This window comes from Amia ocellicauda, chromosome 17, assembly GCF_036373705.1.
Source record: "Amia ocellicauda isolate fAmiCal2 chromosome 17, fAmiCal2.hap1, whole genome shotgun sequence".
Taxonomy (NCBI): domain Eukaryota; kingdom Metazoa; phylum Chordata; class Actinopteri; order Amiiformes; family Amiidae; genus Amia; species Amia ocellicauda.
The window spans coordinates 15,494,008-15,520,899 of record NC_089866.1 but is presented as its reverse complement, the minus strand read 5'-3'; the positions used below and the strand labels follow the sequence as shown (position 1 = coordinate 15,520,899).

At 41.9% G+C, this 26,892-nt stretch overlaps 1 protein-coding gene across 1 annotated transcript in view; it reads left to right on the top strand.

Annotated features, from left to right (window-relative positions):
• Window positions 1–11,321: 11,321 nt before the first annotated feature.
• LOC136712904 (transmembrane protein 132C) overlaps window positions 11,322–26,892 on the top strand; it is a 169,406-nt gene continuing 153,835 nt past the window's right edge. The window contains exon 1 of the mRNA XM_066689729.1: window positions 11,322–11,959. Coding sequence (XP_066545826.1) covers window positions 11,875–11,959 — 85 coding nt within the window. The 5' untranslated portion in view covers window positions 11,322–11,874. The remainder of the gene's footprint in view (window positions 11,960–26,892) is intronic.

The following is a 26,892-nucleotide window of genomic DNA, read 5'->3' as shown; positions in this document are numbered from 1 at the left end:
GTGATTTAAGCAATTTTGAGCGTGGCATGGTTGTTGGTGCCAGACGGGCCGGTCTGAGTATTTCACAATCTGCTCAGTTAATGGGATTTTCACGCACAACCATTTCTAGGGTTTACAAAGAATGGTGTGAAAAGGGAAAAACATCCAGTATGCGGCAGTCCTGTGGGCGAAAATGCCTTGTTGATGCTAGAGGTCAGAGGAGAATGGGCCGACTGATTCAAGCTGATAGAAGAGCAACTTTGACTGAAATAACCACTCGTTACAACCGAGGTATGCAGCAAAGCATTTGTGAAGCCACAACACGTACAACCTTGAGGCGGATGGGCTACAACAGCAGAAGACCCCACCGGGTACCACTCATCTCCACTACAAATAGGAAAATGAGGCTACAATTTGCACAAGCTCTCCAAAATTGGACAGTTGAAGACTGGAAAAATGTTGCCTGGTCTGATGAGTCTCGATTTCTGTTGAGACATTCAGATGGTAGAGTCAGAATTTGGCGTAAACAGAATGAGAACATGGATCCATCATGCCTTGTTACCACTGTGCAGGCTGGTGGTGGTGGTGTAATGGTGTGGGGGATGTTTTCTTGGCACACTTTAGGCCCCTTAGTGCCAATTGGGCATCGTTTAAATGCCACGGCCTACCTGAGCATTGTTTCTGACCATGTCCATCCCTTTATGACCACCATGTACCCATCCTCTGATGGCTACTTCCAGCAGGATAATGCACCATGTCACAAAGGTCGAATCATTTCAAATTGGTTTCTTGAACATGACAATGAGTTCACTGTACTAAACTGGCCCCCACAGTCACCAGATCTCAACCCAATAGAGCATCTTTGGGATGTGGTGGAACGGGAGCTTCGTGCCCTGGATGTGCATCCCACAAATCTCCATCAACTGCAAGATGCTATCCTATCAATATGGGCCAACATTTCTAAAGAATGCTTTCAGCACCTTGTTGAATCAATGCCACATAGAATTAAGGCAGTTCTGAAGGCGAAAGGGGGTCAAACACAGTATTAGTATGGTGTTCCTAATAATCCTTTAGGTGAGTGTATATATATATATATATATATATCACTCACTCCAGCAAACATGCACATAGGTAGAGACCAGCTAACACACAATCAGTGGGATAACAGAGTGATGAACAAGAACACAAGAAGTATTATCTTAAGAATTTGTTTTGGCCTGGAACTATTCTCACCATGTGTTGCCATATAACTTCTTATTTATTTACGCATTTCTTAAATTAGACTAGGATCTGGGCTTAGGTTATAGAAAGAAGCAGATTTTTGTCAGTATTCTTTACCAGACTTCCATCTTGAGAATTTAATTTTAAGAGAATTTAAGGACTTTGTGCTTAATCACACTGGATCATAGATCTGATATTTTTTGTCTGCCAGAGTTAAAGTGTGACGGATGGATGCTGAGGAATATTTGTTTGGGGGGTGGGGCAGGTGGCTCCACTTTAGTACTGAAATGTAATCTGTATTTCAGCCCTAAACCAGTTATTTTGTTTTGTGTGTATGCTGTGGACTTACAATTTAATTGAGTACATAACCAACGTCTTCCCTTAAACACTGCAGATACTCAGTCAAGGGAGAAAACGCAGTGGTTGGAGGCGCAGTTTGTCACGAATGACGTTTCAATGGCAAAATAACAATTACGCCCAAAGTATTTCCAGATGCCTTTTAAGAATTTGTGCATTCATTATAATCTATTTCATTACTGAAGACATCTTTTCATTTTATTCCAGCAGCCACCTCCTCTATCGCACAATGGGCTGTAAACTTTCATTTTAATGAAAGTGCTGTAATTATAATTTGGCGTAATCAATGGCAATTTGCAGTAGGGCCTCTTTTGTAAACAGATGTGCGTCTAGAAGGATTCAAACTCATCTGACTTTAAAGGCTAAACCTGACTGCAACCAGAAGACCTTTTGGAGAAATTGTTCCATGGTAAACTGAACAGAACCTTTTCAGATTGTGTTCCATGGTCTGGGAGAGCCACAAGGTCTTAGTGGGGTTCATTCCTCCTGAATCTACTAATGACTTAATTGAATCAGTAATTGACTGAATTGGCCCAGATGGTTACTGCCATTTTCAGAGAAATTGAGTAGGTTAAGTTACCTATAAAACACACGGGGCTGCAGCTCTGCAGGACCAGCGGCTGGGATCACAGCACTTGGACAATGCTAAGTGTGGGCCTGCAGGTGGTCTGCATTGATTTCAAAGGGCCGACTACGGCAGAGATAAATAGAGGCAGGGATTCAGTATCTTAATGAATCTCAGGGAAATTCTCATAGGTCATAGCTCAGTGTACAGCTCTGTTTCTGCTTACTATGTTGGTCCAGGGTAAGTGTTTTTACCCCATAAGTGTTGGCAGTAATGCCATTTTCACACAGTGTGCATTGGAGAAGGCAGGAGTCATTTAATCCTAGATGATTATTAATGAAGCCCACTCTATCTAAAGCTCCTGTGAGTTCACTTATTCATCAATAATTGCATAAGGAAGCTGATACTGATACATTCATTCATTCATACATACTTACACTACCGTTCAAAAATTTGGGGTCACTTAGAAATGCCTTTGTTTTTGAAAGAAAAGCACATTTTTTGTCCATTAAAATAACATCAAATTGATCAGAAATACAGTAGACATTGTTAATGTTGAAATGACCATTGTAGATGGAAACGGCTGATTGTAATGGAATATCTACATAGGTGTACAGAGGCCCATTATCAGCAACCATCAGTCCTGTGGCACGTTGTTTGATAATCTTAAGTTTATAATTTTAAAAGGCTAATTGTTCATTAGAAAACCTTTTGCAATTATGTTAGTACAGCTGAAAACTGTTGTACTGATTAAAGATGCAATAAAACTGGCCTTCTATAGACTAGTTGAGTATCTGGAGCATCAGCAATTGTGGGTTTGATTACAGGCTCAAAATGGCCAGAAACAAAGAACTTTCTTCTGAAACTCGTCTGTCTATTCTTGTTCCGAGAAATGAAGGCTATTCCATGCGAGAAATTGCCAAGAAACTCGTACAACGCTGTGTACTACTCCCTTCACAGAACAACACAAACTGGCTCTAACCAGAATAGAAAGAGGAGTGGGAGGCCCCGGTGCACACCTGAGCAAGAGGACAAATACATTAGAGTGTCCAGTTTGAGAAACAGACGCCTCGCAGGTCCTCAACTGGCAGCTTCATTAAATAGTACCGCAAAACGCCAGTCTCAACGTCAACAGTGAAGAGGCGACTCCGGGATGCTGGCCTTCTAGGCAGAGTTGCAAAGAAATAGCCATATCTCAGACTGGCCAATAAAAAGAAAAGATGCTGTGGTGGTGGTAAAGTGGGAGATTTGTACAGGATAAAAGGGATCTTGAAGAAGGAAGGCTATCACTACATTTTGCAAAGACATGCCATACCCTGTGGACAGTGCTTGATTGGGGCCAATTTCCTCCTACAACAGGACAGTGACCCAAAGCACAGCTCCAAACTATGCAAGAACTATTTAGGGAAGAAGCATCAGCTGGTATTCTGTCTATAATGGAGTGGCCAGCACAGTCATCGGATCTCGACCCTATCGAGCTGTTGTGGGAGTAGCTTGACTGTATGGTACGCAAGAAGTGCCCATCAAGCCAATCCAACTTGTGGGAGGTGCTTCAGGAAGCATAGAGTGAGATCTCTTCAGATTACCTCAACAAATTGACAACTAGAATGCCAAAGGTCTGCAACGCTGTACTTGCTGCAATGGAGGAAGCAAAGTTTGAAGGACACTATCATTTCAATTAAAAATCATTATTTCTAACCTTGTCAATGACTATATTTCCTATTCATTTTGCTATATTTCCTATTCAAACTCATTTCATGTATGTTTTCATAGAAAACAAAGACATTTCTAAGTGACCCCAAACTTTTAAACGGTAATGTACATACATATATGCAACTACTGAGCAGACAGTGTTTAATACACAAATTATAGTGAAGATGGTTATTTTCTGAATAGTTGTGTGGGTGTGGGGTTGTAATTTTAGTAATTTATTAAACTGTGTCGTACATGCGCAGCAATTTGTCTCGAGAATGATAACAGATGTGTTTGATTACATCAGGAGAGGGAGAAAATGTGGCTTTAGCCATCTTTGGTGGCTAATGGGTTCTTCAGAAGCCCTGTCTGTGACACTCCTCTGACAGCTGATTCAGTAACTTTTCATACACTAGATAGCTGAAGAAAGTGAGATCCCCTTGCTGCAACAATTACCTTAATTTGTTTTTATTATTCATCACATAAACACAAATGGGTCGAGATGTAAATCAGTATCTAGCATGCTCTGTCGGTGTGGTGCCCAAATGCATTCGAGTCTTAAGGGAAACCTAAAATCATATGCAAATCACCATAATTAAGTCCCCTCATTTGGCAGAACAAGATAAAAATTAATATTTGTATATATCATAATGAATTATCTTCATCTCTATGCAGCTGAGGTGGTCACGCCATCCCCTGGGTAATTTAGTTGTAAATTGGATGTTTGTTTGAATTGCTTGGCTGTTAGGGTTGCTACATGAGAAATGTGTTATTATTTTATGGTGTGCGGTAGTACGACTGAATGAAAGAGCGGCAGAGGGGAGGGGTGTGTCTGTCTGTGTTGACTGGTGATGCAAATTGGCGGGATTAGCGTTAAAACAAGAAAGGAGTAATTGTCGTATTTTTGAATGGTGAGCTTTCCAATCTGGTGTTTTGCTTTTTGTTTTTGTATTAAATCATAAATATATATATTAAAAAATCTGTTTTACCTGATCTACTACTATTCACTTCAGCACACATTAGTTCAGCATCTGTTGTTTTTCTGTACTGATATGTCCCACCAAGTTTCCCTCTTATCTGTTTCGGCGGCATTGTTTGTCAGGAGCTTCCTTTTTTGTACACAGCAGAACACCCTGATCAGTCAAGTTGTGCTCATTCGTTCTGTTGACCGAGAAAAGCAATGTTCTCCAAACGGACACTTTCCTATTTCCCAGAGCCGCAGCTTGCTGAGAGCTGGTCACCTGCAGCAGCACCCGTTCAGCGAGACTGTGTGGTGCAACACTCTGCAGACTCACATGAAAGTACACAGTGTGCGATACTGCTGGGCTGGTCAGCCACTGACCTGAGGAATGGTGTTGTGCACACGAAGTGAGAATTGAACATGATTTTCTAAGGCTTCAGTCAAACACACTGTCAGTTGTACAAAAAAGCACAGTCTCACTCTGAGCAAGGCCCTAGACACAGACAGGGTCTGGGGTATTTAACTTGGCTGCCCCCAAGTCCATAAAAAATATCATCTTGGAACCTGTTTTTCACAACAGCTAATATATCATCCAATCCTGTCTCATTCCCTTTACAAAATTACCACATTTTGGTTTACAAAATTTGGACCACGTTTGTGTTTATTACTAGCCGTTAATTTGGCTGAAGACTTCCAAGTGTTTCCTAGGCGACATACACACTGCAAAAGATCAATTCATGCTATCACTCGCAGAAGATTGCATTTGATTCCTTTTGGGTGAAGCAACGATATCCAATGTTTACTGCCTGCATACGCAGATATCATTTGGACACTGACAGGCTTAATGTAAAGGACTGAGGTTTGGCATAAGAGGGAAGGTTTCTTTGCTTCACATTTGGCCTACTACCAATTACACGGAAAAGGTCAAACCATTTTGTATTCAAGCAAGGCGGCTGGGGTGAGGTGCAGGAATAATTCAGTCGTATTTTTTGACTGTCTCAATGATGTCTACAGGGACCGCAGACATCCATCATGGAGCGATGCATAGATTAGGGCCTTCCCTGTGGTGGAAACTGTATGAAAATTAATCCTGGATGATTATTAATGAAGCCCACTCTTTCTGAAGGTCCTGTGAGTTCCTTATTCATCATCTGTATATCTCTGGTTTAATCTGCAATTTTTTGGGGGCTACGCTGGAACAAGATGTCTTTTCCTAATCGACCAAATGTACTTTTTCATTTGCAAGCGTGACACGGGCCCCGTGTGCCAATGAGATGGGTGACACGCCACCAATCCTCCAATCTAGGTGTAAAGAGACAAATAATTAAGGCTGGACACACTTTACAATGGCTGTGTGTAATTGTATTCAAGTTAAAGAGGATTAGTCAATTATTCAGACTTTCTCTCCAAGTTTCACGCAATCTTTTCAGATGATTTGTTTCTCTCTTTAAACTGGGAATTTGTTTTGCAGCAAAAACGTAAATTAAGCCAATTTTACTCTTCACACGTTCTTCAGTTGTAGCTGAATTACATGAATATCTTGAACCAAATTCTTTAAGGGACAGATAAGGTATTCATGTATTTCAGTAGGGGACGTGTGCAACCACAAAGCTGAGGTGCACGTTAAAAAGGTTCAGAAATGGGAAACATACCCACATTCAATATCTTATAAGGTGCTGGGTAAAAAAAAGTCAGATACATTTTATATCTGTTAAAAATCAAAAGAGCGAAATTTAGATTAAGACTGGAGCTTCAAGAGAGATATTTTCATCTTCTGTGTGTCAATTAAGGAATGCGTCAGTTGAAGAACGAGTCAGATTTTTATTTTATTTTATTTTGTACACTAAAGCACAGAAGCATTGAGTCCAGCGAATGAGAATCTTTAATTTAGGATAGAGATCCTGGGACCAAGGCCTAGCTTTGCGCAGGCCGGGAACTCGGGGGCCGCAGGAGGACTGGAGAGATTAGCCGAAGCCTGGCTGCTAAAGTTTAAACAAATAACAGGAGCGGAGACAGCTGGCGTCCACAGACCCTCCGAGCACCAGGGAGGAGGAGAGACACAGTGTGGAGAGGAGGAGGGGAAGAGAAGAGAAGCGGCCAATTCATTATTCATAGTGACTTCCCCTCGAGAAAATGGCCATGCAACAAAATGTTTGTTTGTTTGTTTATTTATTTATTGATTTAATTATGTCTTTCTTCTTGTTATTTATGTATTGCTTTATTTAGCTTGTGCGTTTGCTTGTTTTCTGTGTGGTCTCAGCTGATGAAAAGTAGAAACAAAAGCAAAATGGTACAAAGCACAAACCATCACCACATCATCGCGACCCGTCGAGCTGCGGTCGTCAACCAGAACAGTTCAAGAGTTCAGATGTATTGTGTGTATGAAGAACTCAAGATTACCTCATTAAAGAAAAGCCTTTTTAATACCTTGTGTATGCTATTTCATATCTCCTGATTAGAAGTTATTTCTTTGTAGTGCTCACAGATTACCACTTACAAGAAATAAACATCACATTTACAGACATATGTTGAGTAGTTTGCTAATTCCCAGTTGATCTGTACAGCTTCTCTTTTTAAATTACATTTAATAGTATCAACATTTAGTTCATGTCTATCAGAGGTAAACAGAAGCTGTGAACTTACACAAGACCCTACATGTTACAGTAAAGAAATATCAATGTAAAATTCAGTTTCACAGGCTACAGTCAGTGTCACCATTGTATAACTGTGTTTTTCCACCCAAAATGTAACGATCCCTCTCCTGATTTTTTTTTTCTAGTTAGTGCTCCACTCTCTCCACTTGTTTTTTCGGTGGCTTTGATGATGCTTTTATGAGAGTGTTCCACAAGGACAAGCACTGCCTATAACTACCTGGAGAGGACTTTTCAATTGAGGGTTCCTTAGATAATTTATGCCACAAAGGGGTATTATTTCATCCGAAGGGCCTAGTAAACAAATTGCACTGGACCCGAGCAATATGGAAATTTAATTCTCTTATTGGAAATACAAGAGTTATAGTCCTTTGCGCTGCAGTGCTGTTTGGTGTAATATACTCCACACAGCATTAGTCATTAGAAAGACTCGGGTCAAGGCCAAATAGACATCAAATGGCTTAAATTAGCCCCACTAGTCCCAATTGATTTATACTCAACAGTAAATTGCATCTGCTGAGGAGAAACCTCTAACAATGGCTTCAGAGTCTAATTGATCTCCAGCTTTGCAGCATCATTAAGTCTATGTTCATGACAATGGAAAATATGGTGATTATTAGAACAAAAGGAGATTTACCGAGGAGAAGAAAGCACAGAAAATGGGGGTGCTTTTCTAAAATCATCCCGATGACTCGTAAACACTTCGAAAAGTTGAGCCACTCGGAAACACAGCGTTTCTTCTGTATAAAACCAGTAATTACTTCCCAAGCTGCTTCGCAATACGGGGCCGTGCTCATTTCTGAGAGAGAGTGACGAACTGCTTTACATTAACTTCTGAATTATAATCCCAGAACTGGGCTGATGTCTTTTTGTTAGACTGAGGGTTTGTCCTTCTAGTAAATGCAAACGCACCAACACCTTCAAGCAGAGAGTTTTTAGCTTGCGATTGATGTGACTTAGACTGAATGAGAAGGTGGGGAGCTAGCCCTGGCATTTGCAAGAGGCTGTTGTGTTAATCTACACTAGCACACTCTACAGTGCTGTTTATTGCTAATTCCCACATCTCTGACGCTTGTGACACAGTAATAAGGAACCCCCTGATGCCACAGGGAACAGAAAAGCCAGAACACTTTGTATATGTTGGTTTTCATCTTTGCATTGGGGAGGGTTCGAAGGACACAGCACGACCCCCTCCCCCCCAGTACCGAAGCCAAGATTACAGCTGACAGCTTACAGAATACAGAATCCTACTCACTTCATTTGAATAATTACTTTATTATATTTTTATAACAAAGTCTCTGCTGGGGTGGATGGGAGGAGCTCAGACTTGTTGAAAAGTGTCTAAACACAGAGGCTGAAACTCGGTTTTCTTATCTTCCTCAAGGCAGAAAATCCCTTCACACAGTCTACATCAAACGCATTAGCCACTCAGTAAATTGCATGCCGTTTTATTTTATGTGTTTTCTTTCGTGTTTTTATCATTTTTGGCCTCACCCTGACTGAGTGGAATTGGCACGCTCTAGCAAGGCAAGTTATTCAGGGTTGTCAATAACGCCACGCAGCTCCATGGCAGTTTCGCTTCATCAAGGCAATGATGACACTTCCACCCGGTTTGACTTTGGAAACTGAATTGGTACCTTGGTGCCGGGGAAACCCTTTTAAGACCCCGGGGAGGCTCCCTGGCTCTGTCCTGCAGTGATGCCCAAGCCTGGGACAAGCCCTCAGCCCGGGGCCCCAGGCAATTGCCTAGGATGCCTACCCCCTTGAGACGCCCCTGGTCTAGTGACGAACAGGGAGCATGAGAGAAAAACAGAATTGAAAACTTTATTTGTTGATCCGATAACAGGGAAGAGCCTACATAGTTGGAAATGTCACATTCCTCTCATATCATGAAGTCTACATTGCCGCTGGTTGAAATCCTCAACTCCTTATTGAATTTAATTGAAAATATGATGCTATTTTATTTGATGTATTTGTTGAATAGGAGTATCACAAAGCACAGCAGGAAACCAAGGGAAAAGATGCACAAAATGACTTGGTCCCCAGCATGACAGGGACCTCAACACTACACTGTACTAAACAACACACACATGCAGGCCATGGTTTTCACTCGCTTACTGATGCAGACACAGAGGCCAAGACAAATGCTCGCTTGTAACACAGTCTAAAAGGAACTACATGCACTCTAATTTGATTCAATATCAGGACTATGTAATGTCAAGCAGCGTTAATCAACAAGCTTACACTGGCTTTAGCTCCGATCACTGTATTTATCATCACAGCATCCCTGCGCCACTTTTCCTGCTAAGTGAGCGTCTGGGTTTTTGACCTATGCACTGAGCAGCCGACATGGAAATTGGTATCGACGGAAAGCGTCTTTAGTAAGACATATTTCACGCCTGCTTGTTGCTAACAAGACAAGAGTGAGGTTAAAAGAGCACCTCCGATCTCTAAGCCACAATGCTCTTGCTTTATTCATTTGTTGGTTTGTTTAACAGAAACGTCCCCCTGCAACGCTAATTGATCTCGGGCTTATTTTCCATGTGCAATGTGTGTTATTATTGCGCACAGCTGCGGTCGCAAGCCTTGTGGAGCCGCTGCTGTTCCCGAAGGCGCCACTAGGGGTCGCTGTCACTCCTCGCTGAGGGCCAGGAGCGCCGGCTGCATCCGCACCTGACCGGCAGACGCGAAGTTGTGCCACTTATCGGCCGAAACCCCGAAGAGATTTAAGATTGAATGGTTTACAATTTAATATGCCCACAAGTGCTTTCTCAGGTTTTTATGTGGTTAGAGAATAATAAAAACGACATGTCCAATATATCCTCAATAAAAGGCGAAAAAAGCCCTCTATGGTTCATTCCCGGACGCCTCTATTTCAAAGGGGGCTAAATATGCGCAGCGGCAGTAGCAGCCGCTGACACTGACAGTGGACAACAGTTTCTACTTTTAACATGTGAGGTTTTCAGCAAGAATGAAGGACATTGCATTTGGGTACGGCCTGTATATGTGTGTGTGTGTGTGTGCGCTTGTCTATATGTTCAAATATGTCCTAAAATGATGGCATACCCATCTCTGGGATTCAGTGGGGTGGGTTGATTGATATTGATTGATTAAAGTAACCTTTGTGAATTCGAGTCATGCATTTGATGTATCGACAGCACCTTTTGTATCTGATCTAAGTGAGCATTTGAGCAATAGCCCGTCTGATGGGGAGGATAACCGGGATAACAATCAGCGTCATCTACAGATTGGGAATGCCAGCAGTGTAGGTGAGGGAGGCGAGGCTTCAGACCCATTACTGGGATCGTCTGCACACACACACACACAGCACGATACATACAGACGAGGTCTATGTGTGTATTTATTTATTTAGGATCCAGTTAACAGTTAAAAACGACAATAAGCTAACTAAAATGCAATCACTTCATTCAACCCAACACCAGTGTCTCAGCATGAGAAACGCAGCCTTCCCGCATGCAATCTTTTTTTCCTCGCCAAGACAAACACATGCTATTGAATCACGCACAGTAGTTGTCATTATCATTATTGTGGTTGTGGTAGTATCGATTTGATGCACTGTATTTGTTCTGCTCGGCTAAGGCCCGCACTCGGCACAAAGACCATGCAAGAGTGACAAACAGAAGAACACGCCCGGCAAGGTTGGCACTATAAATACCACACCACGCTGGTGCCACCCCCTGCCTCCGCTTCTGCAAGCATCCAGCCTCGCCCAGCGTTTTTATAGCCATCCCGCCTGCGCCTGTGGTTGGGTACTGCAGCTTCAACCGCCTGCCCCGTCTGCCTCGATTGGTTTCCTGTCGTGTCAATCCATCTCGTATCCGACACCCCCCCAGCTCCCCGACCCCCTCCTCCTCCCCCCAGAAAAGTCCATGCCTAAGTTTCAGCTTAGATCTGAGAGATACAGTACAGGATGGGAGTTTGCTGGGGAGCTGCGCTGGTGTGCTGGGGGATTTTCAGAGCTCGGGAAGGCATCTGCACAAGCCGTTTTTGGTCTCTTCTTCTTCAATGATTTGCGCTACAAAAAGGATGGAGTGATCCGTGGAGGTGTGGTCCGCCCTCCCCTCAAAGAGCAAACGAAAACCAAATCCAAAGCAACGGCGACCAAAGTAAACCTGTCTCAGCCCCCTTTAAACTTTCTCTGCGGGAGAAAACTCGGGGAGGTTTGGACCAGGGTGCCCGGGCACTTGCGCGTTTTGTTTTTGGTGGTGCCAGTTTTGGGAATATGGCCCGGGATGCGTTGCGCGTCGGGAAAAGGGGGATTTCTTAACAAGTCCCGAGCAAACTGAATGTGTCGCCCCGAAAACAGAGACTCTTGCTCTTCTTAGATTTCGCTCAAAGTTGGATTATGTCTCTGAGGTGCAATCCCTGCCCTAGATAAGAGCGAGAAAACGGCGCGGCGTGGGACGGTTCCCTTTGCGATCGCCAAGATGACCAGGGTACGGATTGCGAAAGGGAATACGCCGGAGGTTTATACCGTTTTGAAAATGCTTCTCTTCACTTCGCTTTGGAGAGGTAAGGGTGTCCACCAGTAATATCCGTTTAAAAAACCTGTTGCTTTGTATTCAGTCGGTGCGTAAAGAGGCTTAAAAACTGCGTGTCCACGGTGAGATATTCAGACTGACCACTTACTGTGCCACAGTGCCATTGTTTGGAGACGTTACCTGTAGCAGCACTATTATGACGTTGCTGTCATCTGCAATCGTATTCATTTGTTTTTGCATCCATTGTTTGTTTTGCTTTGTTTCCGCTACATTTGTATCCTTGCCCAAATCATTTCGCCTCACTCTCCGGAGCGCAGTGTTGGTTCACCCTTTCCATCTCCAAGGTTTTAAGTAATTCATGTCCAGCGCTGGCTGTGATGTTGTAATGTTAGCTTGCCGTGTAGCTCGCACACTTCGCAGCTCTTCTGTGTGTGTGGGGGGGGAAAAAACCCAGAAGGTATTTTTTTTGCCTCCAGGTGTTTATTAGCCCAGGTTATTCATTATTAAATCAAGCAAATGTCTTCACAAGAGCTGCCAGCGCGTAACGCGACCGGAGCGCACAATGACGCCTATTTAAAACAAAGGGCAAAAGCAGCAACCGAAATAAATAACATAGTATTTTATTATTCGATTTGTGGTGTTTATATGTTAGCAATCTTACTGGGGGAAATATGTATTTTAGTGCTGTCAACATCAACAAATGCCAAATACAATGATTATCCACCAAATACAAAACGCATAGATATTTATGGCACAGCAAGTTATAATTCTGTCATAAAAAAGAGACACCTGATTGTTGTGAATGTTTTCTGCTTGCATGGTTTAAATACGAATAAAATAATTGCATTGCTATTGAAAGTCAGATAGTTACTGTTGTTGTACAAAAAGGTGTTACAGATCCTGTTTTGCCTGATGTGTTGGTGTTTTCCCCGCTTTTTGACTCCGGGATTTTGACGTACAGATAGCTGTTTTGGTACTGTAAGCCTTTAGCTAGTGTAACTCCCAAAAACCAAACAACCAAACAATACAATATATGAACTGTCTTTAGAAAAAAAAAAAAGCAAGCGTTTCTATTATTATTTTACTACTAGTAGTATGCGTTTTTCCAGTGCAGATGTGCAAATGAAATATAATTAAACAATATACTATATAATAAAAAAAATAATTAAAAATAAAATGTATCATGCACCACAAATAGGAGCTGTCAATACTGGCATCGATGAAAGCTTCACCGTGTGGTCCTCCGTACCGATGAACCCATGAACCCAGTTTTGCGCCCTGCTCGGACCACAGCCGGCGGTTCGGCAATGCTGCTTTCAAGACCGACACTGATTTGCATTATTGGGATGAGTTCTTCATTCATAAATCCTCATTTTCCCATGGCTCTTGAGTTATGCCAGCACAAGCCTATTAATAAGCCTTTGCGTTTTAAAAGATGTTGAAGTGAATGGTTTACATCATTAAAGAGTGTGTGTGTGAGAGAGACAAGGACAACTGTACAGTTTCCAGGAAAAGCGTCATATCTAATTAAATGAAACCAGAGGCACCATTAGTGATACAGAGTGGCTATGAATGGTTAAAATCTCAATCAGGGAAAGAGTGAGAACACTGTCAACATCTGATTACTAAAGCCAAGGACAAGAAGAGTATGTCACCTCTTAAACTGATTTGACAAACGCAGTAAAAGATCATCCCAGCAGTCGGATTTTATTGCTTTACTTTATGTATGAATGCATGTATGTCTTCATCTATCAACACTGTTAAATGATAGACAACACCTATTCCCCTTGTAGAATATGATTCGTTTATAATTTACAGCAAGAACAGAATACAACATACATCTCAAATACAAGTTGCCGCTTTTGTCAGAGGTGGGGTGTTTGCTGGGAACTGTTATGGGGTGTTTGTGTCACTGAGACAACATCTGTGTTTTTCCTCTTTTCACCTCTTATTTAATTCAAGCCTGTTTACTGTGCCTGTTCTGGGCAGCTTTGCAGTATCTCCACCGTTTGACTGTTTTTATGATTCCTAAAATGACAATAAGGTTGTTACGACTTCCAGCGGGCTGATACATCTGAAACACTTCAGCAAATTCAATAGGTTGCCGTCTGCCAATACATCAAATCCACTGTGCTGTGCTGTGGTGCCATTAAAAACACACAAACAAACAAACAATCAGACAAAGGAGATCTGATCCAACTGCTTTCTATTGAACCAGTATCAGATCTGTTATTGCCCTTGTTCATTATTTAAATGTGTATTTGACATGTTCTGCAGCTCTCTGCGTTTCTGTTTGTTCACCAAGAGTATCAGAGTGGGGAGTAAAGCTGTATCAAATCCTATGTAATGTGGGGGCTTGGGGTTAATGAATATCTGGAGAATGTAGTTAATTCCTTCGTATACAAGGTCCCTGTTAATATTTTAAACTCGTGCGCCACAAAAAGTGAGGTTTTCAATCATCTACCTTATTTTGTGTCTGCATTTTAGTTGCTGGAAGATGGGTGTTCATTCGGTGCGTCACTGGCTGTCTGTACTATAAGCAGTATTCCCCTGAAGGGCTTTTGCTTTGAAAAGTAATTTAGTAAATTCTGAACCCTTCTGGATTTTTAAATGTATTAGCTAGTTTGTTAATAGTCCATTTTTTTTGCATGCAATCCACATAGCTGTTCTACACAGTCAGACCTGGCAGCGCGTCTAAGATGACAACACCTGTCTGATGAATGCCCTCCTGCAGTGACTCATTTAAGGATGTGATGTGGACCTTGAAGAGAGCGTTGTCTTGCTACTCTCAGATCGTGAATGCTCCTGAAAGATCGCAGGGGAAGGGGCTCAGATTACCCTTGTAAAATTAAAGCAAAGCAATAAAAACCTCTAATCAAAGTAACTGGTGCGTTTTTTGAAAGAAGTTCAAGAGGAAGAAGAAGAGACCTCGGCGGTCATTATGATTTTCCCACACAACTGCATCTCCTGCCATAGGTCAATTTCAGTTCAGTCGCATGAAAAAGGCCCCTGATGCACAAGTGAGCGAACGCTGAATTTATGACTGTACTCCACTGGGCCCGCCGACTGTTCCCAAATAACACGACAGCAATTGCGTTCCTCAGCACCTCTCTTGCTTGGATTCACACACGTTTTTCAAATTGTCTTCCTATCTGTGGTGATAATTGAATTGAGCCTCTAATCAGCGTGATCACTTTGCAAGTCATCAGAAGACAAGCGTTGCCAGCATTGCCTTGATCATGCAAAGCAATTACTGAGTTATTGAGGGTAGGGATGGTGCTGATTACTTTGACTGTGGTGTACGGAACAAAAGCGCGGGGAAACCTCCGGTGATGGGTCTAAGACTTTTTTTTTTAAACTGTTATTTATTTGCTTTACTAGGGCTGCCCAATTCTGGAGACTATGCCTATATTAATTGCTGATTGTGAGGGATAGAGAGAATGGATTGGGAATTACTGTAGGGTCCTCCTTATGTGTTGTGTGTTTGGTGGCAATGTTTCTTAAATTAAACTGTCAGCTCCTAATTAAAACCCTTCGAAGCTCCTAGCAGGCTCTGTCACGATAGGAAACCCAGGACTGCAGCGAGAACGCGAATCCAGTGGGCATGACTCTCAAACTCCAAAAGGTCTCCGAGTCTGTCAGGGAGAACCGGGCTGTCAGAAATGGTTTGCCTCTTGCTGCATACATTTTGAGTATCCATCTGTCTCCTGTCCCCCTTTCCATCATTATTGGTTATGCATCTTTCATTATTCTGAATAAAGTGTACTTTCTGTACATTTGGAGTGTATTGTGCTTGTTTGTTTGCTTGCTGTAGACCTTTTAGATTGACAGCACCTTGCGTACATCCTTCTAGTGAACAGGGTAATTCCCCTGCACGCCCACAGTCACAGGACCCCAGCCTCACAGGACCCTGAAAGGCGAAAGGGATTAACCTTGTCTGCTCACCTCACCTTCAAGTTTGGTTTTGGATTAAGAGGCTTTTTTGTTTTCACACTGAAGTTGAAGATGGGGTGGAAGAATTTAAAGTGGACTCAAAAACGTATTTGGGCTCCTCCTCTGCTCGTTTTTTAGTCTGCCCCCCCATCTTATATCCAACTGTCTCCGTGTTTTACAGGCATCGTGCTTAAACTTAAACTGTCAGTCGTGTTCGTGTTGTAAGAGAATAAATATACGTTTCTATTTTTAAGGTAAGAGCAGTTGAAGCAAAAGTCATATCAAGTAAGGCAGCCAAACATATATATTTGAAAACCTTCAGACTCTGTAAGAAGGCTGTAAGTTAGTTTGCCCTTTAGCATTTTTATAACATTATTTAAATCACTTTTTTATGATGAAGAAAATAGAATGAACAGGTTATTAAAACAACAGCACTCCTCCGAGAGGGTATTAGCAGATATTACAGACTGCGTTTTCGGTCTGTAATGAGCCCAAAATGAAAGTAATGACCTGACAGTGAGTGAATATATGGCACAAAATTAGCTTTTTTTTGTTGTGCATATCCCATTTTATTTGCAATAATTTATGTTTTGTGTTCTTGCACGAAGAAGTCCGTTGCATAATCATTCCCATTCTCCCATCCCACCCAGCCCCCTCTTCTATGCCCCCTGGTAATCAGCTGGTAATCAGGACGGAGCTGCCACACTTAGGCAGCAATGCTTCCAGGTTTATCTTGCTCAAACTACCGAAGGAAGGTATTCGGATTGTTATCATCAGTGACTAATTAAGAAAACGATGGAGGAACCCATGGAGATGATTATCGTGGCTCAGATTGGCTCTCTCTCACCCCAGGTTCGCTTTGAATGCAGGAAGTGCAGGGAGATATCGGAGGAAACGTCCGTCTGCTTTTCTCTATTGTTTGGTTGGCAGCGGGCACAGGACGAATCCAAGGGTAGGCAGGCGGCACAAGTCTTGGCTGCATGCAACTTGGCCCTTATTAATATAAAGGATTGTGAGAACGTAACTCAAAATATAAAAAAGCAGCTAGGTCAAGAAGTAGCAAGTCAAAAAAAAAAAAACGAACTTGCTGACAGGCAGTGGGGCTGGTGCATTTTCTTTCACAGCAGGGTCACCTAAGACTCGGCCTGCTGGTCTTTTTCGCCGAAGGACTGGCATAGGCAGCTGCTGTACCTGTCTTGAGATGCTGAAGATTAGTAGGTATGTATAATTGAAGATCCATCCATGGGACTGTCCCGGCTGTAGCTTCCTCTCCAGAGCAGCACAAGGCGGCCCCTCCTCCTGCCGGCGTTGCTGTTTGCTCGCATGTCAGCACCGAGTCTTGGCTGTTGTCTTGGAGTCCTCAGCCATCCCAATACCCCTTTGATAGTGAGGGTGGTCAGGGATAAAGACTCCTGTTTAATCCTCTCCAGTTCCACTGAACACACAATAGGCTAGCCTCACTCCCACCTCTGTACACGCCTGCATAATTCACACAATCATTTTCTTCTCATCACCGTTTATGTAACATGTTTAGGTTTTAGACTCAGGCAGTGGGGGGAAAGCTGGAGACGGAGAGAAAAGCTACTTGACCATAAGCCTACAGAGGAGTCCAAAGGGTTAATATTGGGGAGGGTGTGGGGGTGAAAAAAAATCTGTTTGGAAGAATAAATTGAATATGTGTCCCCAAATGAGTCGAATCAGTTTAAACACCATTGCAGTGCACGGCTGAAGGAAATGACTTAAAAAGGGAAAAAATAATAGGGTGGTTTTAAAATAAACATGGCAGACTCGTATCCATTTGTTTTTATTTCCATGTAGTATTGTACAATTTACATTATAATTAGAATTGCTGCTTTTTATGTGCACTTAAAACGAGCCAATTACAGACAGAAAGTGAATACTGGTTTAGCATCTGTCTCCAAGAGTACGAACGCAAACCTCTGAATATGAAGGGACTGCAATTGACTGTGCTCTTCTCTCTAATTGTGGAGATGAGTTCAAGAGCCGGGCTATAGAATAGAGGGCAGTTATACAGTAATACAAGTCTTTTTTTTTTTTTTCTACATAATGCTTTCCTTTTGAAACAAACATCAGTATTTAGAAGCTGGCAATAAAAGTTGTAGAATCTTTTTAAATGCAACAGACAAATTAGATAGAAAACATTTAATACCAGATATTAAAATTGACTTGCTTGATGCCAGAAATCAAAAAAAGATTGGGGAGAAAAAAGCTACTTAAAACTGACTGCAGAATCCTTTCCCCATAGCCTGGATTGTAGTAGGTGAAAATATATATAAAAATTAATATCCAACCAAGCTTTTTCAGTTTTTATTTTTAATGCACTTTCTACAAATTTCTAGAATATCTTTTTCAGCTGGAAGTTGAGGGGTAGGTTGTGTAGATGAGTGGAATTTGTATGACACTACAAAGGCAACAAAAGGTGACGATTTTGAAAAAGGGGGTGTAGACGTTTATAAAGTAAAGCACAGTATATATACATATATAAACCTGACCTAAACTCGGGAGGAAAGTTTACTGAGCAAAACAATAATATTTTATTCATTCCATTGCCTTTACTTTATTTTTTAACTATGAACAATTCTGTATTTTAGTCACACTTTAGTCATGTCATGCACAGTACAACAGTGCATCCTTTGGTGCTATGTTGGGTGTGTCCTTGGTCAGGTTTGTGCAGTCTATGAAAAGAGAAAAATTTTACTCAGACCAGTTGGACTTTTTTTTTTGGTATATAGCTCGAAGTGCATGCTTGACTATTTGAAGTAATGGGTTGCATATGCACCTACATCTGTGCCTGCATGGTATTCTGGCCTGTTACGTGATGTCGCTCAATCCAGCTGTGTAGAACAAATGTCAATGTACTGTAAAGACTCACACTGCTAATTCCTGAGTCAGAATGGCCCTTGGAGAGCCATTCTGTGCAAAGTGACTGTAGGAAACGCCATAAATGTTAAATTGCAGTACTAATTCATTCGAAAGTAAGCCAATAAATCCTTTTTATTCTGCCTTTTGTCTTTAATATATATTTTAAAATGTGCGCTTTATACCCGTCAGTATTAGGCACTGGGGTTTGTATACCTCTGACATTAATTTTGATGCTTCGGCTGTTAAGCTCAGTAATTTATTGTTGATTGTATTGGAGCATTAATTTATGACACCATGCACAGAGGACCAGCAGTTCTTTTCTTTACAGTTTTGGGCCGAAGTTCATGAAAAAGATCACCGAATTGGGATTTGCATGAAATTGTCATGTCCAGCCAGGTGTAGGATATGCTTCAGGAATTGCCCTTAAAACATAAAATTAAAGGACATCAGTAGTCTGGGAGTGGTAATGCTTTGCAGGAACTCCGTGGTAGGCCTTTCTGTTGGTTAAATAAACAGTGGTTTTCTGTGAGTTCAGTCAGGTGTATCATGGGATTTGGAAACCTCTCTGTGGTTAATATTCATGTGAGAGAACGTATTTTCTCTCTTGCATTTCTTAACGCTTTTCAGTTGAGTATGCCAGGTCAGAATGACTTTCATTTATTTTTGTACAATTTTAATGATCACTTTTTTGTGTATGTGCCTATTTATGCATTTTATTTAAGTAGCTTATTTATTATTTATGAGAAGCAATTAACACTCATTTAAAAGGGTAAAAGAAATCAGCAGGGGGTTACACTGAGATCAGTTGTAATTGTTGCAAACTTGAATCGCCCTAATTATGCAAATGCAGTAACTGGCACCATGAAGAACAAGTATCGGTGTTTGAGGTCCAGGCATCTGCTTCCTCTCGAGAGACTCTGGAGCTCAGGGGAGAGGACCCTTAACTCTGAAAGCACATAACCTCATGGCATGATCTTATCTGACACCCCATACTACTGATACTCACCAGGACTTTCAGAAATCAGTTTTTTTTTAACAAAGGGGTCTTTTTTTTTCAAAGCCTGAAGTATGTGTTTGTTTTTGTAATGGTTCACTTATTTGCATCATTTACTGGTATTTTTGTGTGTGTTGTTTTTTCCAAGTCATTTTAAAACAATTGTAGAGCTTATACTCAATGTTGGTAAGATAGAGAGAGAGAGGTGTGTAATATGTATGTCTATGATATTTTTTTGGTTCACTGTTGTTTTGCAAAGTTAGCTGGAGTTAGAGGGAAGAAGGAAAAGTGGAGCAAATTATTTTGTTTGTGACAGTGAGCTTTGAAAGTCCTCCTGTCAGTGGAATTCTTCTGGGCTTCAAGTGAATTCTGTGATTTTAAAAATAAGCACGCCCACACTTTTGTAGGAGTTGCATTTGATAGGCTTTGACACTTGCCTGCTTTGAGGAAGTCAATAATATATGAATACTGTACCTGATGGTGCTTTTCTATAGTGCCTTTCTCTCGTTCTCTCTTTTCACCTTTCCAGTTGTTCCACTTCAGCTGATTGTGTTGACCTCTGTGGTAGCGAAACGGAAAATGATGGATCTGGGTGCCCCTGTGATTGTGTCTACACAGGTGATTAAGACAGGGTGTAGGAGGTGATTATATCTGTGACGCTAATGACTGCACGGGAGCCCGGGCGCCTGCCGGCTCTTGCAGACTGCAGCAGCAGTGCCTGTGGATTTCCATTGACCTTGCAAACAACGCAGGCAGGGGACGACAAAGCCACCGAACGGGATCACTCGGCTGAAGATCCCGAGGCCCACTTGACATCTGTGACTCAGGAGTGATGGTGTAACTCGGCAGGGCCGCAAATCCTCCTTTGATCGCGAGCCATCGAGGGATGGTGACCCTATTCATCACAAACGCCGCCGTCACGTGCCGATATTAATGTGCGGGCCTCGTCAGATCATCAGGGAGAATTTAGAATAGAAACTCGGTTAAATGTTTTTCTTTGTAATCTTTCTTTTTTTTTCTTTCTTGTCATGCCGGTCAAACTAAGCGCCCTAGAACAGTCCCTTTAGTAATATTCTCCTGGCAATTACATACCTGTTTTAAAAGACATGCATAATTCAATTTCTGTTCCTCCATGGGGTTGATGCATACGTGTCATTAAGCTCCTCTTCTCATTACGTGGGGATTTGCACACCCGCCCCCCTGCGGTGGCATCACCAATACATTATTCATTGTTGTAAATTTAAGTTATTAAAATAAAGTAATGGGAAGGCTCCGGTGCTGAAATGCTCCCCAAGCTTATGAATTACAACCATAACTTTTACGTTTGTCAGGAAGTCTTGGATCATCTTGAAAACGTACAGCGTTGTCTGTGGGATTCAGGGGTCTGAGATCACAGAGTCTCACTCTCTTCCACACCGTGTTAGATCATATTAGGGGTGCTACCTTGATTAACGACCTATAGAAGATGTTTGAATGTGTATTTCTTTCCATTAATACTGTGACACTTCAAGTTACAGAGAGAAAAGAAAAGTGCTCGTCTTCATTTTTCCAAAACCTGCTGGTGAACAGCTCGATGGATACTGTGTTTAACTACTGGTGTACTAGGAGGAGTTTAAAATGATTGATTGGGTAGATCCACTATATCCTTTTACTTTTCTCGTGCATCAGTTCTCAGTTGACAAATCTAATTGTGCGAAGCCTACTCTAAAAAAGATCCACCTTCATTGGAACTGACAGGGGAAAATCCCCCCCACAAAAACATTATAATGTGCATATTTCCTTTTCTGTCCTCTCACCAGGATTAGACGTATTGCATTTCCTTCCGCAGAGTGCTGATTCATCCGTACAAACCCTCTGGCCAGCTCTGTCTTTAAAGTGCCAGTCACCGCAGGCGGTTTTGATCTCGCCCCATGCGCCAAAAATCTGAAAAATCGAATAAACGCAAAAATCGCTTAGTGCCACTTCTTCTCCTGTGCCGGTGATGGAATGGGCTACAGAGAGAAGGCTGGGTTTGAGCAAAGCGAGCAAGGCTTTTCACTGGTGTGTATCTGAGCACAGTTAGAACAATCCCAGCTGGCTTTAAAGTGCTGTTTAACAATTTTATTCTCCTCAGAGAAGTAATTAAAGTTCTTATGAATGAAACACTTTAGTAATTTTACTGTCAGTTTCCCAGCCTATTGCTTATAGTGGGCAGCCCTTCCTGGAGCTCCCTCAATTAGCCATATGCTAGGACTAATCACGGCTTGCGAAGCCAGCCTCGAGCAGCAAAAGCTGCAACGCTACACAACAGCGAGATTCCTGTCTCCCGGTGAACGTAATGTTGTTGTCATGTTTTTCAAAGGGTTGTCTGTGGATATGCAGCTCTCGGCTAGCTGCGGTTTGTACGATTTCAAGGACAAAGACAAGGATTCAAACTTTTTATTTATTTATCTCCGTCATTTAATTTGATTTAGTGCACGGGCTGGTGTTGCTGCAGGGTGACTCCGGGGCCTTGTGGATCACCGATCTGTAGGAGCCGGACAGTCGCATTCATTTAGCACACAGCTTCGGGCCATTAGCATAATCGTTACTTGTACGGCTGCGCCTTTCATTCAGGGGGTCTCCCCTGCCAGGGCACTTGCAGATTTAATTACAGTGAGCCGAGTGAAGGTCCCTTTCAGACCGTCTCAGCACTGGGTCTCCTAATGCATCCTCTCTCCCCCGAGGAGGTCAGAGTGGTGGAACTTGTCACAAGACTTTGTTCCTACGGGCCCCCGCCACTGACCCGTGAAACTGCACACCATGCTCAGGGAATTAAGAGGCAAATCCTGGAAAAAGAAAGGGGAGAATGATTAGTCCAAGGCTCTGGCTTTTAAGGAGCACTTTTTTGTGGCTAGGCTTCGTTCTTGCCAAGCAACTCTGGAAGGCTTGTAATTGCATCCTGGGCACTGAAGGGAAACAGAGCTGTGATCAGAGAAGCAGCACAGGTAGTGAATGGCTTTTTTACGTCCATGAAACGCGGCGGGAGTAGTTCCAGAAGGATTTTGGCTGAATTATATATTTCACAAAGATATTAATCTTTTCTTGCCTGCTGTTATGTACTTCCTTTCTCTGAGCTGACTTTTTCTTTCATGTTGAAAGTCACCTTTACATTGCGCAAAAGGAAAATTGTAACAACAAAAAAAATCTCCTTTCTTGCCAACAGGAAAGGCATACACTGTCTGTGCGGTTGTAGATGTTTTGTTTTAATTAAAAGCTGAAATCTCTTAATTATCGCTCAGCTCAAACATTATTAAGCTTCACTGTGTCGATCACAGTAATTTTGACAATGCTTAATTTATTTGTGAACGACTGTTAATCAAATGTGGTAACTGTTTATTGGTACTTCTTTAATGTTTAGTGTGTGGGTGGGTCGGGGGGGGTTCTCTTTCCTAAGAACTTTGAAGGTCTGTAGTGGAAGTTTTTTCTTGAAGGAAATATTTTACAGAGGAGGAAATACATGTTTTAATTATAATTTTCCTGAACAAAAAAGAGAGGAGTTATACATGATTGATGGATTTATTGATTTTCCACCCCCAATTTGGAATAAGCAATGATCTCTTGACTCGATTCCCCACTACAATCCTTGCACTGGTTCTGCAGAGATGGAGACAACATCTCCATGTCTTCCTAAATGTGCACGATTAGATCATATGCCAACCTCAGAGGCATTAAGCTCCGCAATTTGCAGATTTAAGAGTTGCTTCTTGCATGATCCTCTGATCATTTGTGTGGAGAAGCAGGGATTACATCTGTTTGAGGTGAAAAGGGAATGGACACAAGTTTCTGCATCTGTACGGGCAGTAGCTTGTATTCTCTGTGTTGTTCAGGAGGTGGCCATGTGAGAAATGGCTGTAATGGAAAGGAGGTTGAAGGCTCACTATGGTTTTCATGGCCCTGAGGATGTTGGCAGTTGCTGGTGATCCTCATAGCATTATCTATAATTTAGACTGGCCTAGATGTCCCATCTATTTAAGAGCAAGGAAAACATGCAGGCTGTTGTGCAATTTAAGAAAAGAAAACAAAGAAACAGAACAAACAAAGGGGGGAATTTTTATATTCCGAATGATGACTAAACTAAATGTTGTCAATTGACAACAGTCGGTGTGGGCTTTTTGAATACTTTGTTTCATAAATTTAAAAAGGTTTTGTCTCATCATGAAGCTTTTGCATCTGTAGTTTTCTCTGGCTTATTCTTCCAAAAATGTATTATTACGAAGTTTCCTACACAGTGCATATGTGTATCTCTTTCTGTGCATTTTATTTTTTTAAATACAAGATTGTTCTACTTACACAGATTAATTTGTAGACCATACAGTAGAATGTGAATGTTCTAATTTTTGTTCTATGCATTTTTGCACATATTGGGCTAAAGATTCTGGCATTTGGTAGTGCTGGAATATCCTGAGGGTCTAGAATAGATTCTGCGATTAATTTAATGCTAAATCAGGATTGATGTTTTCTTGTACAGTAAATCTGTACTCTTCTTTTAATGCTGTTTCCTGTGTAGTACATTGACTGTCAAGTGTAGTCATAACATGTAGAGCAGGCAATGCTGCTGCATTCAATAATTTATTTAGTGAAAAAATGATCCCCCTGTCTTTATTTAAATGCATATTATCTAAACCTTTTTTCTATAAAAAGCCTAAGTGTTTTGTGGCAGTATTAACTCTGAAGGCGTTCTATTTTCTAAAGAATCACTTCTCTAAATGTGCCAATCATGCATAACTGTCTCTCTCTCTTGCTCTTTCTCTGTCCCCCTCCCCCTCTCATTCAATCTCTCCCTCTTTTTCTCCCTCCCTCCTTCTTTCTCTCTCCTCCTACTCCCTCTTTTTCTTCCTCCCTCCTTCTTTCTCTCTCCCTCCCTCTTTTTCTTCCTCTCTCCTTCTTTCGTTCTCTCTCCCACTCCTCTCTCCTTCTTTCTCTGCCCCCCTCCCTCTCTCTCTCTCTCTCTCTCTCACCCTCATCTTTTAGCTGGCTCATTCTGTGGCAATGTGGAATAAGCTGTTTCTTGGAACGGGTTTGTGATTAACATTTCCCCTATGGAGATGGCTGGGAGGAGAGCCTCTCTTTGCAAAGGAACAGCTGTTTAAAGTTGTGTAATTGCAATAATAGATCAGAAGCCATCTTTAGGGCTGTTTCATCAGCTGTCAGAGGTCCTAATTGCTAGTTGAGAGTTTAGTTTCCCCTGATTTGTCTATCACTTTCGTTGGCCTGTCGCCACGTCTGCAGCGTTCTGCTGTTTAATAAACAGCTGGACCCAGCCAAAGCGACGGTTGGGACCACAAATGTACACAAGGTCTTTGCTGAGGAATTCAGGGGCCGTTTTCAAAGCACTTACAGGTGACTTGTTTTAATGTCGCTGAAAAAAATTATCATCTTAAGTGCTGTGACCTCTGCGATGATGTTGGCCATTGCTACCCCCTGATCTGTATCTCCTGCTCTGCTTTAATTGGATGTCACCTGTAAGGAACCCTGGTAAGTTTCCCCAAAAATCGAATCGAACCCCTCTATCCAGTCAGCAACCAATGCCAAGTCTTGTGGCTGCTTTTCATTTTACTTCCTCTAGCAAAGTCATCAGCAGACACATCTGTGTCCTTGGAGATAGGTCCTCATTATTTTAGCTGATGTAAAAGCACATTCTGGTAGGGAAGTGATGCTAATTTGGGGTATTTTGATGTCTTTTCCACACGTAGACAAACAGAAAACTGCATTAATAAAGATTTCCATAATGCGATTTATGTTGACCTTGTTGCGCTCTCCCAAGACTGGATGGTATTAAAATGAATTCTTGTGTAACACAGTCATAGTTACTTTTAGATGAGATAAATATGTTGCGGATCGTTTTGCAGATTGGGAGGAAAGGTACACGACTGATGTTATTTGCATATTTGTCAGGTCTAACGATACCCGCAATTCCTGTGCACCCGTGCCGCATAACCCACATGAATTTAATTGCCTCATAATGATTTAAATTTGTGTTCAGATCGAGATGCATTGAATAACAAAAGGTTCTGTTTTAAAGCTACAGTGGGTTTACATCGCCTGTTGTTTGGAACAGGGCTTCTACAGATCTGTATTACTGGAATAACTAGCTCATACTTTATTTTTCATCCTTTTTAGCAGAGCAGATTACATCTAACATAACAGATGTGGCAAGTAGTTATTAAAAGCTTAAATCACTGTGGATTTGCACTTTAGCCCCGCTTAATATCTGGGCATCGGGTTTTGTGTACTTCAATGGTGACCTAATGGAAATTTTGACAGCATTAGAAAGAATCACTCTGTTTGTCTGGGTTTTTTAGGATGCTTTTATTTTTTTTATTGTGTGGCGATGCAGAGGAAAGCTGATATTGCAGTGATAAGGGGTTTAGTGTATGTGTTTGCTATGCAGGGGCCCAGCTATTCAAAAGTCCTCTCTCCTCCTCTCTCTCTCTCTCTCTCTCTCTCGCTGTCTGTTCCTGCTTTTGTGCCTTGATGCCGTGCTTCTCTGTCTCAAAAGCTGCCTTTACCTGACCCCTGAATTCTGCCAAGAGCACTGTATCTTCAATTTCCCTGCTTGCTAATTTGCAGACGACTGTAAGAGATAATCTGAGATGGCAGCCAGCCTGCACACAGAAACGAGGGGAAAAGGATTTTGCTGACTCCTGCCATTGCTAAATTATTAATTTTCTGCATGTTTATTTGGAATCTATACGTGTCTATACACACTCTCACATGTATGTAAATGTATGCATACTGGCTGAACTCTATTGCTCCCTTTCCCCCACAAGGGTGACTCCAAGGCCTGTCCTCTGGCCTGGATTTGGACACTTATTCTCAGCTCCGCGTCCTGTCTCTGACCTGGAATGAACTTGAGTTGCACAGTTTTCATTTACGAGGTGAGTTAAAGGGCAGTTAAAGATACAGTCCTCAAGGTTTTTGCGAGACTTGGCCAGAGAGTTTTTTCCCTTTCTCTGGGATCGGGAGAGGGGATCTGCTCACTCTGTGGTCCTCCTTTGATGTTTGTTCAGTGTTTCACATGTAGGGGTCTGGGGACCTTAGAGAGAGCCTAGAAAGTCCTTCTAAAAATGTCCTGAAACTTGCAGCCCAGGACAGAATTGACTCGCAAACTCACACAACAGTGGTGTTCACAA